The sequence below is a fragment of the Perissodus microlepis genome, chromosome 16 (genome assembly GCF_051167445.1).
Source record: "Perissodus microlepis isolate ML-2025 ecotype Zambia chromosome 16, ASM5116744v1, whole genome shotgun sequence".
Taxonomy (NCBI): Eukaryota; Metazoa; Chordata; class Actinopteri; order Cichliformes; family Cichlidae; genus Perissodus; species Perissodus microlepis.
In genome coordinates this window covers 9,988,855-10,002,776 of record NC_140476.1, presented here as the reverse complement: position 1 = coordinate 10,002,776, position 13,922 = coordinate 9,988,855, and the positions used below count along the sequence as shown (strand labels likewise).

The 13,922-nt window shown below is 38.3% G+C and overlaps 1 protein-coding gene across 1 annotated transcript; it reads right to left on the bottom strand.

The window, feature by feature from the left end:
- Positions 1–1,078: 1,078 nt before the first annotated feature.
- On the bottom strand, positions 1,079–11,919 carry gmppaa (GDP-mannose pyrophosphorylase Aa). The gene is made up of 12 exons (XM_084908197.1): positions 11,766–11,919; positions 9,623–9,720; positions 9,299–9,402; positions 8,822–9,014; positions 8,590–8,649; positions 8,373–8,503; positions 4,979–5,113; positions 4,558–4,655; positions 4,419–4,465; positions 4,127–4,219; positions 2,024–2,192; positions 1,079–1,666 (listed from the first exon to the last, which is right to left on the bottom strand). Exons 1-12 carry the CDS (start codon positions 11,803–11,805, stop codon positions 1,566–1,568), a joined length of 1,269 nt encoding a protein of 422 aa, XP_084764323.1. The 5' UTR covers positions 11,806–11,919; the 3' UTR covers positions 1,079–1,565.
- Positions 11,920–13,922: the final 2,003 nt, after the last annotated feature.

Genomic DNA, 13,922 nt, shown 5'->3' with positions numbered 1-13,922 from the left:
ATCAGTATTCATTTCCAAGTGGAGGTTACAGTGGTGATGACAATAATTATAACATACAGGGAACAAAGACATAAGTGCAGAGGAGTTTAAATACCCACTTCTAAAAATCTATGTTGACTGAAAAAGATGAGCACACACACTATGCTCTCTGACTCACCACACTGAAATGCTCTTCATTTAGCCCGAGCAGGGAGGATTTGTCACATGTCACCTTTGCTGCCTTTCCCACCTGATGGTTTCTGTCACTCTGTCCTGTATATTTTACACGTTTTAACACGGCTTCCCTGCTCACACACAAACCATTTCTCCCCACAGGCAGAATGAAAAAAGAAAAGAAAAGCTGGACAAGCATGCTGTTAGATGTTTGGTAAGTAATACTGCAGTTTAGCCATACAAGTTCTACTACTTCTATAACTGCGAGTACTTCTCTGCATAAATAAATTGTAAATTTTTACTGTTATGGGAGTGGAAAACCTATTTGATCTAATGAATTTTAGGACTGCCTTTCATCTGGGGAACGTGGAGATTTGCCTCATCCCAGGCTACAGGGCCTCATTATAGTGTTTTTATCCTCTTGGTGGGATAATCATCAACTGGGCTCAGTCTTTTGAAGCTCTAAGGCACCTGAATTAACAGTGAAAAGCATGTAAAACCTGACACCAACCCACCATGACTAAAAAAATGTATGCTCAAATGTGCAAAACAGATTTGATTAAAATATATTATAAAGAACTTCCAGTATCAGTGTTTAGACTTTCTCAATAGACACTCTCATTGTAATAATTAAAGCAAAAGTACCGAAGTGATCATGGGTGCCTAATAAGTAAATGTTAATGTGCTGTATACATAAACTGGAAGAGTTTCTTCAGTGATTGCACAATTTAAGTATCTCGTGTTGCTGGGAGAAGCACCCCACTCCCACAAAATTCACATTTCCAAAGGCAACATTGCTTGATTGCAATGTAAATCTCAAGTCTGCTGATTTATTTTGATGGGAGACAATTCTTTAGACTAACAATGAAGCTGCTAAAAGGTTTTAATCAGCGCTCCGGAAAAATAATCACTTCTTAAAACTAACCACAGTTGGTAGCCAGTGATTTTTATTTTCCAATAATTTCCCGTCTCATGTTGAAGTAACAGTTCACGTTTGTCAAGGATGCCCTTGAGAAACAGAATATGTGTTATCTATAAACTCTTTTTTTTTATTATTTAATTTTTTTACATCATATTAACTACATACATTACATTAGTGTCTGCGGTAATTTTACAGTTCGGTAAATTTGATAAGTAAAAACAATATAAAACCTCTGGCATGACGAAACCTTTCAAGGTGAATCAACATGCATGATTAGCCTCTCTCTAATGTTGCTGACACTCAATGTTGCATAAAGGCTCGAGGACAAATATATATATAAAAAAAATCTATCTTTCAAAACTATGAAATGAATCTTCCATATATTCATTTCTGACATCTTATATACAGTAACTCAGAGACAGAGCCAGCAGTTGGGCAGCAGCATCCTTCATCAGTGACAATAAGTGGACAGAAGCGTGAGGAAGATTAACTAGAGAATAATTTGGTTTTTGAAGCCGCGGTTGAGGTCTTTATGTGGGAGGACAATTGAGTTCAGTATAATCACCTCGGAGGGGATCGTCACGTTACAACCTGAGGAGACAAAGCAAGGCAGTATTAAGTCTCTGCAAAGGACAAAGACAGTTTATTGCTGTTCTGACTCTCACATCACTCCCTAACATTATTTGTGTAGCTCTTTTTAGCCACAGTTTACTGAAATGTAAAAACAACTGTGACAATTAGAGAATTTTAATTTGCATACCACCTCATTCAAAGTGCCTTACCTGTGATTTACAAGCTTATTCACAAATATCTTAAATAACTATTCAAATACATGCAGGAACTGGGCCTTAGGTATTGGTTTCTTTCCAATAACTTTTCATTTCTCAGAACAATATACCGAACACAATATTTGAACAGATATATAATTTCAAGTCGGAGCAGGCTTACCTAGAATTGTAATTGAGGGGGTGAGTTTTCCTTCTCTGAAGAGTGTCTCGCTGTCGATCTTTGCATAGGGATCATTTGGATTTGGGTCACTTGGGGTTCCCTCTACTCTTGCCCACTTGCCAATGGTACTATCCCATCCCACAATGCTGTTCAAAACACAGCAGTGATCCTTGTGGAAGAGGGGGAAAGGAAGTTAGTGAAAAACCGGGAAGCCTTCAGCAGGTAATTGTTGTGTTTCAAGTCTCCACATCTGCTTTAATACAGGTGTTCCAAATTCTGGGGGAGACGGGGGATATGATGTCACGTATTCCAAGGATACCTGACCATAGTGTGTAACAATCAATTCAGTGATTCTATTGGCTCTCAGAGATAATAATAGAGGGTGGAATATGCTCTTTTTCTTTTCCTATGTGGTCCCCATCTTACACTTGATTATTTTGCGGAACCCTTGGCTATAGGTCATTAGTCCCTGGAAGCCCTGAAACTCCACTTTAAGCATCACTCCTCCATTAGAGATTGTTCAAACATGAAGAGAGGAAAAAAGCAGTGAGTATTACAACAGGTAGTGATGATTTGTAAGTATTGCTTAAATTACAAATTGTTCTTCTAGGCAATGCGCAATGAAAACCAATAAGTCACCAGCAGTATAAATTAATTTTAAAAGGCTGCCAGTCATCGCTGGAGGTGTGCGATTCAATTATTCCGGCCTCAAAATCGTTAAAAATGACATCTTTGTGTGAGGTGCATGCGACGATATTTCTAGTGTGACAGATGAGTAAAGATAAATTTCAGAGAGGTCACAGCTGAAGTGTGGATAAAATTACTAATAAAATGTAAAGCTGATCACTTCAGATAAATTCACTTCCATGTCAATTAGTTTGATGTTTAGTATAATGCCAAGCAAGACAATGATGTCTGATGAAGTGAAGCAAGTTGAGCAGGGAATTGGAAATTACACTGCTCAACTTTAAAGGAACGCTTTTAAATCAGAGTATCAAGTCAGTTAAACTTCTGGAATATTGATCTGGTCAGTTAAGTAGCAGAGAGGGTTGTTAATCAGTTTCAGGCGCTTTCGTCTTAATGAAATTAACAACAGGTGCACTAGAAGAGAAGCAGCAATGTGTGGTGGGGCGTGGTCTGCGGTGCAGTGCAGGGAAGGCGGACGCACCTGCACGGCATCCGTAATCACGCCCGCCGGGTTAAAACACGGGGACTCAGGTGTGTGTGTGTGGGTTGTGTTGTGGTGAGTGTGAATAAAAATGGCTCGAAATGATATTCTGTGGTCCCACCATGCCTTATTCTCACCACACAATGAAACAACATCCTTACTTCCTATTTTTTCACTGTAGTTTTGTATTCAGGTAGGGTCAGTGTCACCACTGGTAGCATGAGGCGATACCTGGACCCTACAGGGGTTGCATAGGTAGGAAGTCACATCAAGACATGCAATTACTAAAAGGTTTGCTTTGTCTATGAGCAGGGCCTCAAGAGCATGGAGGAGATAGACAGTTACTCTAGGAGAGCTGAACAAGGTCGTAGAAGCTTCCTAATCCATCAGCAGCACCGGCATCTGTTCCTTTGTGCAAAGAGGAGAAGGTGCACAACAATGCATGGCCTCATGTGGCAGTTTGTATGCAGGCAGTTCCTAAAGAATGAAGGAGGTCATACCACCGACTGGCCCCCATGATCGCCCAACCTAAATCCAATCATGTTTCGGTCCATTCGATGCCGCATTGCACCTCAGACTGTCCCGGAGCTCAGTGACACTGAGGTCCAGATGTGGGAGGATATCCCCCTGGACACCATCTGCCTCATCATCAGGAACATGCGCCCATATTGCCAGACATGCATACAAGCACGCGGGGCCACATAAACTACTGAGTACCATTTTGAGTTGCAATTAAATTTCGGCAAAATAGACTGTCACGTCATTTTTTCCACTTCTGACTTTCAGGTGTCTTTGAATACAACCCTCTGTAAGTTGATCACTTTCATTTCCAACCTGTCATCCTTTCATTTCTAACACATTACCCAGTCCATATCAGTATCGATATCACGCATGATTTTTTTCTAACAGTGTACTTTATATTCAGAGGCAGTCACCTGTAAATTTGCACCATGGAGGATGATAGATTCTCGAACTCTGACACCAGCGCCAATAGTCACTCCAGTGCCGATGGAAACGTTGGGACCCAACTGCAAAGAGAAAATAAATTACTGCGTGAGATAATATCTGTACCATTTCAACTAGTAACCCCAAATTAACTTATCAGACCATCTAAAAGCACATCCTTCTCTTTTTTAGAGTTGAATACAGTACAAAATTTTTAATATGAGGCTCTGCTGTTAACAGGACATGCCATTTCTATTTAAAGCATATAAGGAAAACCCTTACCACAGCTGTGGGATCAATATTAGCTGTAGGATGAATATAGACATTACCTGGAGAAAGGAAAAGAAAGCAAGTCTAAATAGATTTGTTTGTTTTATTATGAGGAAGGAAAAAAAAGATACAGGAAGTTAATAAATTGTACCAGTTATTTTGGGGCCTCCCTCCTTATTTGACGCCAGTCTTTCAGGATGAGTTGTGTGATACTGGTTGAGGTACAATCGACTGGCATAAATTGCAGACCTGAGGGGGAAAAAAGTCAAAGAAATAAAATAAAGAAACAAGTATAAATCAAGAGTCTCTTCATTTAAGGTGGTAATTTACATTTTTGTACAGCTTATAGCATAATCACACTGCACAAAGACTTCCTTGGTGAGTCTACACGGACTGTATAAACAACTATAAAAACTTACTCTCTGTGTCAAAAGAAATAAGTTGTACTTCAACAAGGTTTGGAGCCTATATGCATGCAAGTCCAGTGTCTCCCATATTCTTTGACATTCAGGGTTGCAGTATCAAATTTATGCTCTCTTGAATGCGACACCATTTATGACACATTCACTCACCCTGCAGATTTAATCTGGCTCCAGAAGCTGAGGGTTTTATATACGTAGAGTTTTCCCTGTCCTGCCAGGGCAGTGAAAATGTCCTGCTCCAGCCTGATGGCCTCAGCTCGGTGCCAGCCGTTTGTTGGCTCCTCTCTGCCAGAAATAGATCATCAGTCGCACAGAGTTACAAATCCCATTTTTTAAAATATTGTGCACAAAGCTTGAGGCTGGAATTAAATTCAAGACAGAATCGGCATAAACTACCCTAAACTGAACGAAACTTTATTTTTCGAGTGTCAGCTGAAACCGTATATTTTCTGAATTTTGGAAAAAATGAGGTGACAAGTTTTCCAGAATTCATAACCTAAAGCTGTGGCCAAGCCTTGCCTGCTCACCAAGACGAAAACTGATGACTTGCATGCCAATGTTGCAGCATAGACCAAGCACACCTATTTATAACCAGGGATGGTCGTTAATGATCAGGTTCAGCTTTCTCTCCAAACATCAAATAAACAATTGACATATACAAAATGTGAAGTTTTATCACGTTCCTTTTTCTTGCCAAAGGTGAATAAAGAAATGAGAATTACATCCTGTTTTCCCCTTTCACTCCTCCCGTTCTTGAGTAGCTATTGAGATTCTTCAAATATTTAGTGTACAAAAAACCCCCAAAAAAACAACAACAACCCAGCAGTTCCCATTACCTCTAAAGTCTCTTAAGAAAACATGAATTTATTGCCCTACTATCCAGCCTGCAGAGTCAAATGAGAACACCGAGTTAAAATGCATCACTGTTATCTTTGATGGTGTCAGTGCTGGGCTGAAACCAAAGCTGATTACCTAGTTGTGATCCAAAACTTAAGTAGAAGAGACTATGTGTTCCATACTAATCAGGGTCTCTGGCATAGTGTATTGTGAGAGCCCTGAGATGAAACAGAGTGTTAAATATTGATGAAAAGAATATTTTAAAGGATTGCACCCATAATCGAAGTTTTACCAAGAAGGAGGGGGTGTGGTTAGAGGCAAAGCGGTCCCCGAGAGACTGCAGTAAAAGCCTTCTTATTTCTATCAAGTATCTCTGATGTGTTCAACAATTTTGCTGATTCAGTGCCCAGCTTGATTTAAGTGCTATTGATGTTAGCAGGTGAATTATGCAAAGCGCGGTTTGACCTGTTGTAATATATTTCAAGTGTCCTTGGTGTGGTATTTGTTAGGTCAGCTACTGTACAGTGAAAACAAACTGAAAAAGTATCAAAGATTGTATTTAAAAAAAAACATATATTGATCCCATGTTTTATTGTAGCTTCTGTGAAATAGCAGGGTACACTCAGTCCACATGCATATTATTATATTATAAAAAGCAAGTCCTCTAGTGAAGCGATGAGCAAAGCGAGACATCTGTATCAGTTTGACATGAAGCTTCACTATCTCGATTATAGTTTTTTTCTAGCTTATTCAGCAGAAACTATAGAGACAACTAAATGTGTTGAGCCTCTTTAAAAGAAAAAACTAAACAGACCATTTCAAAATGCAGTTCCTCAGAAGAGCAGGTTACAATAGCGTAGATGTTTCTTTAAACCTACGCATATGGATGTGAATTGCATTTTGTCTATACTCTATAAATTTGCAACTACTCCTGGAAAAGGTAAGAGGACTGAATAACCATTCTTATTAAATATGAACATTATTCTCCCTTACAGATGCTCTATGTAGTGCTCTACACTAGAGGGGTTAGCGATGTTTCATAAAAGCAGGCAATGGTACCTCCTGATCTGAAGCTAGTTAAGCTTCTTTAATCTCTAGGACATACTGAAGTCAGCAGCAGCAGCAAAATCTTGGCTCCTGTTAATCTTGCTCTTGCCAAGAGCTTCAGTTTACTGTGTTTACTGGTTCATTCACTGCCTGCTAGTCCTTCAACATGACTGACTAGAGGTCAAAGACAGTAGGGAAAAATATGGGCAGAACAGAAGCTAGATGAATTTACTATCCTATCTAGAGGCGAAATGTGGTATTACACAGGCCAGACTAAAAGCCTATTTATACCTGCCCTTGTCACCATCCTGAAAAGCGACATCACAACTGTTCAGTTTGTTGTGCCCCTTTTGACTTTTTGTAACTCGGCATGGGTGGCACAGTTGGATTGAAGACACCAGTGTTCGATCAGTGATATATCAGTATATATCAGGTGCTCAGGGATTCCCAGATTATACAAGGGGAGATGCTGCAAAAGACTTGAAAAAAACTTTGTGTTGCTTTTTTTTCTGGTTTCAATTTCTTCTACTCTTATAGCAGTGCTGATGCAGAGGTTTTATCTGAGTGGTGACACGCATATTTCAGCAGAAGAATGCAGCAAGTCTGGCATGCGCTCAGTGTCAGTATAAAGGCTCGTTTATACTCCGCTGCAGACACCGACATGGACAGCAGGAGATCTGACAGCTGAGCAGTGATTCCTGTTATACCTCTTTGAAGCCTGCAGCGCATGAGTAGTTGGCGTACTATAATGTAAAATCTCCATGGATGACTTGGCATGGTCGTGAACAACAGGCAGACACACAGAAGGCCGCACAGACCCATCGTGCTCACTGTCTAATGACAAAATCTGCACTACTTTGACCTGAGCATGCCCTAGCAGACTTGCAGAAGTGGAAAGTATAATCAAGTATACTCAAGGTGGGGATGGCGCTGTGGTGATGTTACAGTTGTCATGTGACAAAACGACTGCAACGACGATAAGCAGACGATAAGCAAACAATAAGCTGGTTGGCATTCTAACATTACTAGATATCTTTTAAATACAATGCAGAGACATCTTTGACATAACATTATAGCTGTTGATACGTTTAGTTAATTTTCAGCATCTTGAACTGTTTCACAAAGCATAATCTTACTTATTTCTTAAAATAGTCCAGCTAGGACGTCATTAGTAAAACCTGGGTACACCAACAGAACAATGGTAAACTGAGTTTAAATTATGGCTTGTGTACAGACTGAAAAGTACTAGGTGACATTTTTTCACCTAGAAATCCAAAGAGCTGTTTTACCAGTTTCCAGTCTTTGTGTTAAGCTAAACAAAACTGAACTGAATGTAAACAGTGCTCAAAATGTCAACCATGAAATCTAAGAAACAAAAAAATATTGTTTCCATGTCACTGTGCACAGAAAAGTGATACAGGTAGCATTCACAAGGAATTCTCACCCCGTACACTAAGTGCTCTAAAACCACACCATGCAACCTAATCATACCCACTTACCCATCATAGGGATATCTGATGATTGTATGAAGAGACAGAAAACATGGCAGGGAGGAGAAAGGAAGGAAAAAAGACAAATGAAGAGAAACAAAGAAATGGAGTAAATGGTATTCACACACATTCCCACGCGCATACCAACAAGTGGGAGAGCTACAACTCACAGTAACATGTCCTGCTGGTTCTTCTGGAAGACTGCGCCAATATGTTGGAAGATGTCTGGGTTAAAGAGGTATATACCACAGTTGATGATGTCACTCACAAATGTGCTTGGCTTTTCCACATAATGCAAGACCTACATATCAAAAAAGAAAGATTAATCATAATTCTAAGTTTCAGCAGTACAGAGTAACTGTCTAGGAAGACCAAATGGTTAAATACCTCGTTCGATTCTTCGTTTTCCACAATACAGCCATAATTCATGGATTGCTTTCTGTTTGCCTAATTAGAGAAAATGTCAATATAATTTAGCATAATCTCAAATTCTATAAAGAGAAAAGATCTAATATAACCATTTTAATTGTAGTCAAGAAGTCAAAGAAAAACCAACCAAGTAAATCTAGTTTTACTTTCACCACAGTTCACGTTCAAGAAACTAATTATAACGTTTTACCGTTGTCCCTAGGATAACAAAGCTGCTTGGTTCTCCGTGTTCTTTCTGAAAGCTGAGCATCTCTGTAAGAGGAAATGCTGAACAAACATCAGCATTCAGTACAAAGAAAGCCTCTGGACTGCCAGAGACAATCTGATCTCTGAAGTGATAGATGCCCCCTCCAGTGCCCAGGGCTGCATACTCCTGCAAGTACCTGTGGTGAAGAGTTAAGAAGAGTGAAATATCTACAGGTATTCAGCAATGGGCGTGCACAGTAGCAAGTAAAGCATTACATTTGCCACAAAAAAGAATAACTAAATACAAATAGAATCAAAATGGTGTTCTGGTTTGTGTCGTATACAAAATGTATTTATAAATCTTGACACTGAACTATCACATCCTCCTAATTCTCATAAGCTCATGTCGCTGCTATCGATATACCTAGGAAATGTAAACATTTTTCTATAAAAAAGCAAAGCCAACAGCTCCACTGTTTACCTGATTGAAATTTTGAACTCCTGCTGTGCATTTAACAGAAATCTATTCAGTTCTTCATTTGGCTGATAAAAACCAATGAGCAAAATCTCCTTCATGTTTGGAACCTATATATAAAAAAAGAAAACAAAAAGGATCAGCATTAGAGTGATTGTGGGTGCTGTCTGTCACAAAACACAGGCCAAGAAACTCCCAACACCAACTACTAATGAGGCGACAGTTGCTTTAGTATTTTAAGAATTACTAAGCTCTTACAAAAAAGAAAAAACAAACAAGAGCCAACATTTCAAAACTAGTGACAATCCAATGCTTTAAAATGAAACTTACCTTGGCACATGCTTCAATGTGGTGCTGAAGCATGGGAACACCAGCTACTGGAAACAGGGGTTTGGGCACTTCAAATGACAGTGGCCTGAATCTTGTGCCTGAAAAACAGCGTTTGAATATTTTAAGAAAAATAATAATAACAACTTTGTATATTTTTTATTTTTATTATTTGTATAGCACTTTTCAAAACAAAGGATTACATGTGCTTAACAGTTCAAATTAAACTCACACATAGCAGATAGATATACAAGTTAACATTAAGACAAACAGACACAATCAACCACATGATTAGACATTCATTCAAACATACACATATACACACAACTTTACTATAGTTGAAAATAAAGAGGAAAAGATTAAGGGAAAGGTAACCTTTAAAAATTACTTTTTAGCTAATTTTAGTCATAGAGTCAGCAAACCTGATTGACTGAGGAAGGCAGTTGCACAGTTTAGGCAAAACAACCTCAAAAGCACAGTCACCTCTAGTTTTAAAGTCAGAGTGGCGGACAGGTTTTTAACTCCTTAGGTGTAACTAGACGTTCTAGATGACTGAATGGCAGGTTTCATTTTTGTACCAGTCCTGAGGTGAATTAAAAAGACAAACAAGTGTCTTTTGAGATGCAAGCATTCACTGAGGTAGGAGGGGCTCTTGAGGTTGTTGGGCTTGACAGAAAAGTACAATTATGTGTCATCTGCATAAAAATGATAGGAGAATCCATTTAAACTATTAAGCAGATGGCCCACATGTAACGTATATAAAGAAAACATAAATTGTCCAAGAACTGAGCCCTGATGGGTTCAGAGGTGGACATACATTGACTAATATGAATTCTGAGGTATCTGTTCAATAAGTATGAAGAAAACCATTTGAAAGCAGTACCAGTGATGCCAGCCTGTTTTGTAGTCTATTAATAAGAGTAGCATGAACAAAGGCTGCAGATAAGTCAAGCAAGACTAAAATAGAATGTTCACCCTTCTCTTAGTGCATAAGAATATCATTGGCAATCTCCAATAAAGCTGTTTCAGTGCTGTGGTTTTGTTGGTAACCCGACTGGAATTTATTTAACTTATTTTAAGATGTTCTTCCTTCAACAATCTGAAGACACTAACGAGCAAGAACTTCCTCAAGGCTTTTAGAAATAAACAGGAGTTTGGAGATTGGCTTGTAATTATATAAAACAGTGGGATCTAAGGATATTTTTTCAGCAGAGGAAAGACACTCGCTGTTTTAATACCACTGTTATAATATAATTATAATCTCAGGGTCTCACTTGTGTCATCACTATATAACAAGGCGTTTATGCATGAGAAGATCTGCATTTACTAATCTGCCTACAGTTCTGAGTGCTTGGGTTGGTAGTCTATTCTTTACATCACTTCCACCTTCCCCATGCTCTCACACTCAATTCTGTCATCATCACTCTGTTCTTGCCTGCCTTCTGTGAGCTTCTGTTCTGTGTGCTTTACATGTCAGTCCTCTTCTATAATTTTGTCTTTCAATCTTTCTTGATTTATTTTTTTAATGTATTATTTTATTTATTTTATTATTCATTTTGGGCGGTTCTTCCAAAGCATGCCATCTTCTGTTTTGAAAATGGAAAAATCTGAGCAAATCATATCATGAGGGCTCAGTCGTTAAAAAGATAAGAATACAAAGCAGATACAGTCAAGGGTACTGTATGTAAGTATGTAGCTGGTTTCTCCTAAGTATAAAATAAAAGACAGGCGATCTTGCCGAGCTATAGAGCCTTTCATTACACATCCGTTAACTTTATTATTTAATCTTTACTAATTTTTTTTTTTTTTTAAATAGAATAAGTAATCTAAAATACTCTTCTATAAATAACTGTCACGCTTGCTGAGAGGGAATGACATTAATGCATCAGTAGTGGAAGGCAAGCTAAAGTTTTGGGGGGGTTTCCAAAAAAAATCTGTTCTCAGGTTGGACTATAGTTTACAAGACGTGGTGATAAAATATTAGGGTATAAAAGCTATATGGGTAAGATTTTACTTCTTGTTCGTGGGACACGTTGTGACACGTCAGTGATAAAAACAACTTCAGCCAGCCTGTTAGCATTAGCAGCCTAGCCTTGCTTTAAACACACGTTAATGACTTTGAAAACACGCCAAGGAAAAGAGTTACCTTTCTGGGGGCCTCCGATTAAAATGACCGCCTTCAACATCTTGACAGAAACGTTGTTTGGTGACACGCAAGACCTGGCTGGAAACTATCTGCAGCAGTAAGCAACAGCTGTGAGAGCATTTCCGCACTCCCTTCCTGATTGTGACGTTAACGAGATTATCGTGAAATCACGGACCAGAGTGTTCGGAGTGAAACGGAGTTAAGCGCCTGAAAGCTTTGGACTACAAATGCTCTTTTTGAAATCACCAGAATATGCCTTTGTGTACGTGCGACAATATTTCAAGATTATGTTTAACTGCATCAATTATGATGTTATTAATTTATAGTATGCTAAATATTATAAATACTAAAAATATATCAATTATAATACCACTGCAAACTCTTATATACATTATATCCAGGCTCAGTAAACCTTGTGTACCTTATGTGTCTCCTATACATCAAACTAAACATCTGAACTTTTTTTTTTCTTAAAACTCCTTCTTTGTGCTTTATTATTGTTGCATTATTTGTTTGTTTGATTGTTTGTATATTTATTTTATGTAGCATACTTCTTCTAGGTGCTTCCTTTAGAGGTCGTCACAGTGGATCTTCCTCCATCTCACTTTATCTCGAGCATTCAGTTTTATCACACCAAATCTCTGCATGTCCTTCAGTACATCCATGAACCTTTTCTATGGTCTTCCTTTTTTCCTCCTGCTTGGCAGCACAATTTAAAACACTCTTTGTCCAATATATATCCCTGTGTTCCTCCTCTACCCATGTCCAAACCACTTCAGTCTTGTGTCTCTTAACTTTGTCTCCAGACCACTCAGCCCAAGCTGTCTCTCTGATGTGTTCATTTCTAATTGTGGTCACTCCCAGTGAAAACATTGCATCTGCAAGTGTTCCACCTTCAGTTCCACCTCTTGTCAAACCAAACATGATAACATTTTTTAATTTTTTATATATACACCTAAGTGCTTTCGATCTAACTTTCACATTCCAACTTGGTATTCAGTATCTTGCCCATGGATACTTTGGCATGCAGACTGGATCAGCCACCCTTCAAGCAGCCACCCTTTGATCAAGTCATTGAACTACCAACCTCCTGATTAGTAGATAACATGTTTTACGTCCTGAGCTAAACCCCAGACCACATTATACAAAATGTAGTCTTGAAAGACTTTGCAACCCTGTTGTGAAAACATTCTAAATGACCTTTTTTTAGTGAGAAAATAAGAGTATGAAGACCTGGGTCTGACATATCTTTGATTACTGCAGTAGATAGCCTAAGCATATCTAGACTAGACTAGACTAGCACAATATTAACTGATTATACTTAATCCTAAACCTGTAATGTGCCACAGTTTGCCACTTCTCACTTGCACTGTATTATAGCTCTTGTTTTAGTTCTAATAAATCCAGTTCTACCTTTGTAAAAAAACAAACAAACAAAAACAAACAGGGTATAAAATCTGATTATTACAAAAAACAGGATTGTAATCCTACAGCTTGCTGTAATATTTTCTTACTGTTCATCTATTCCTTTTTTAGAACATCTCTTGCATCCACACAAAGTAGGTTATTCCCTTATTTCAGCTGAGGGAAGTTCTAGCAGTGGGGAAAATATCTCAGCTGTCAGTTTTGAATGCTTGCAAAGACAACACTTAAACAGCTCTAATAGAAGGGTTTACTTTCATGCTTACTCATTAAAACATAACCTGAAGTAAAACAGTCTCCCATGTGGTAGTATTCATAACTCAAACATATGCAAATAAGGTGCGAGTCTGCATCAAACAAACAGAATACCATTTTAGTCAACAATCACCAAGGGACAAGGTGCTCTGGTACAGGCTTTTCTGGAGGAGCAACACAGAAATCTGAAGCGCTTTCAAACCCCCTCAAAAGTTTAAAGATTTATTTCTTTTTCATTTTGGCTCTCTGCACATAGACAGAAACTGCGTTATACTTCCTTTGTATAAAAAAAAGACACAAAGAAGGAAAACAAAATGTGCAAAAGAAGACTGTTTTCTCCACTGTATTGTCACACATTTTATGCTATCAAATGTTCTTATAAAATCCTAATCTAGTTAAATCCCTTATGAAATTTTATGTTTAAATTCCAGCAAGATTAGATCATAAAAACTGTACGTCAAAGATTCTTTTTAGCTCAGC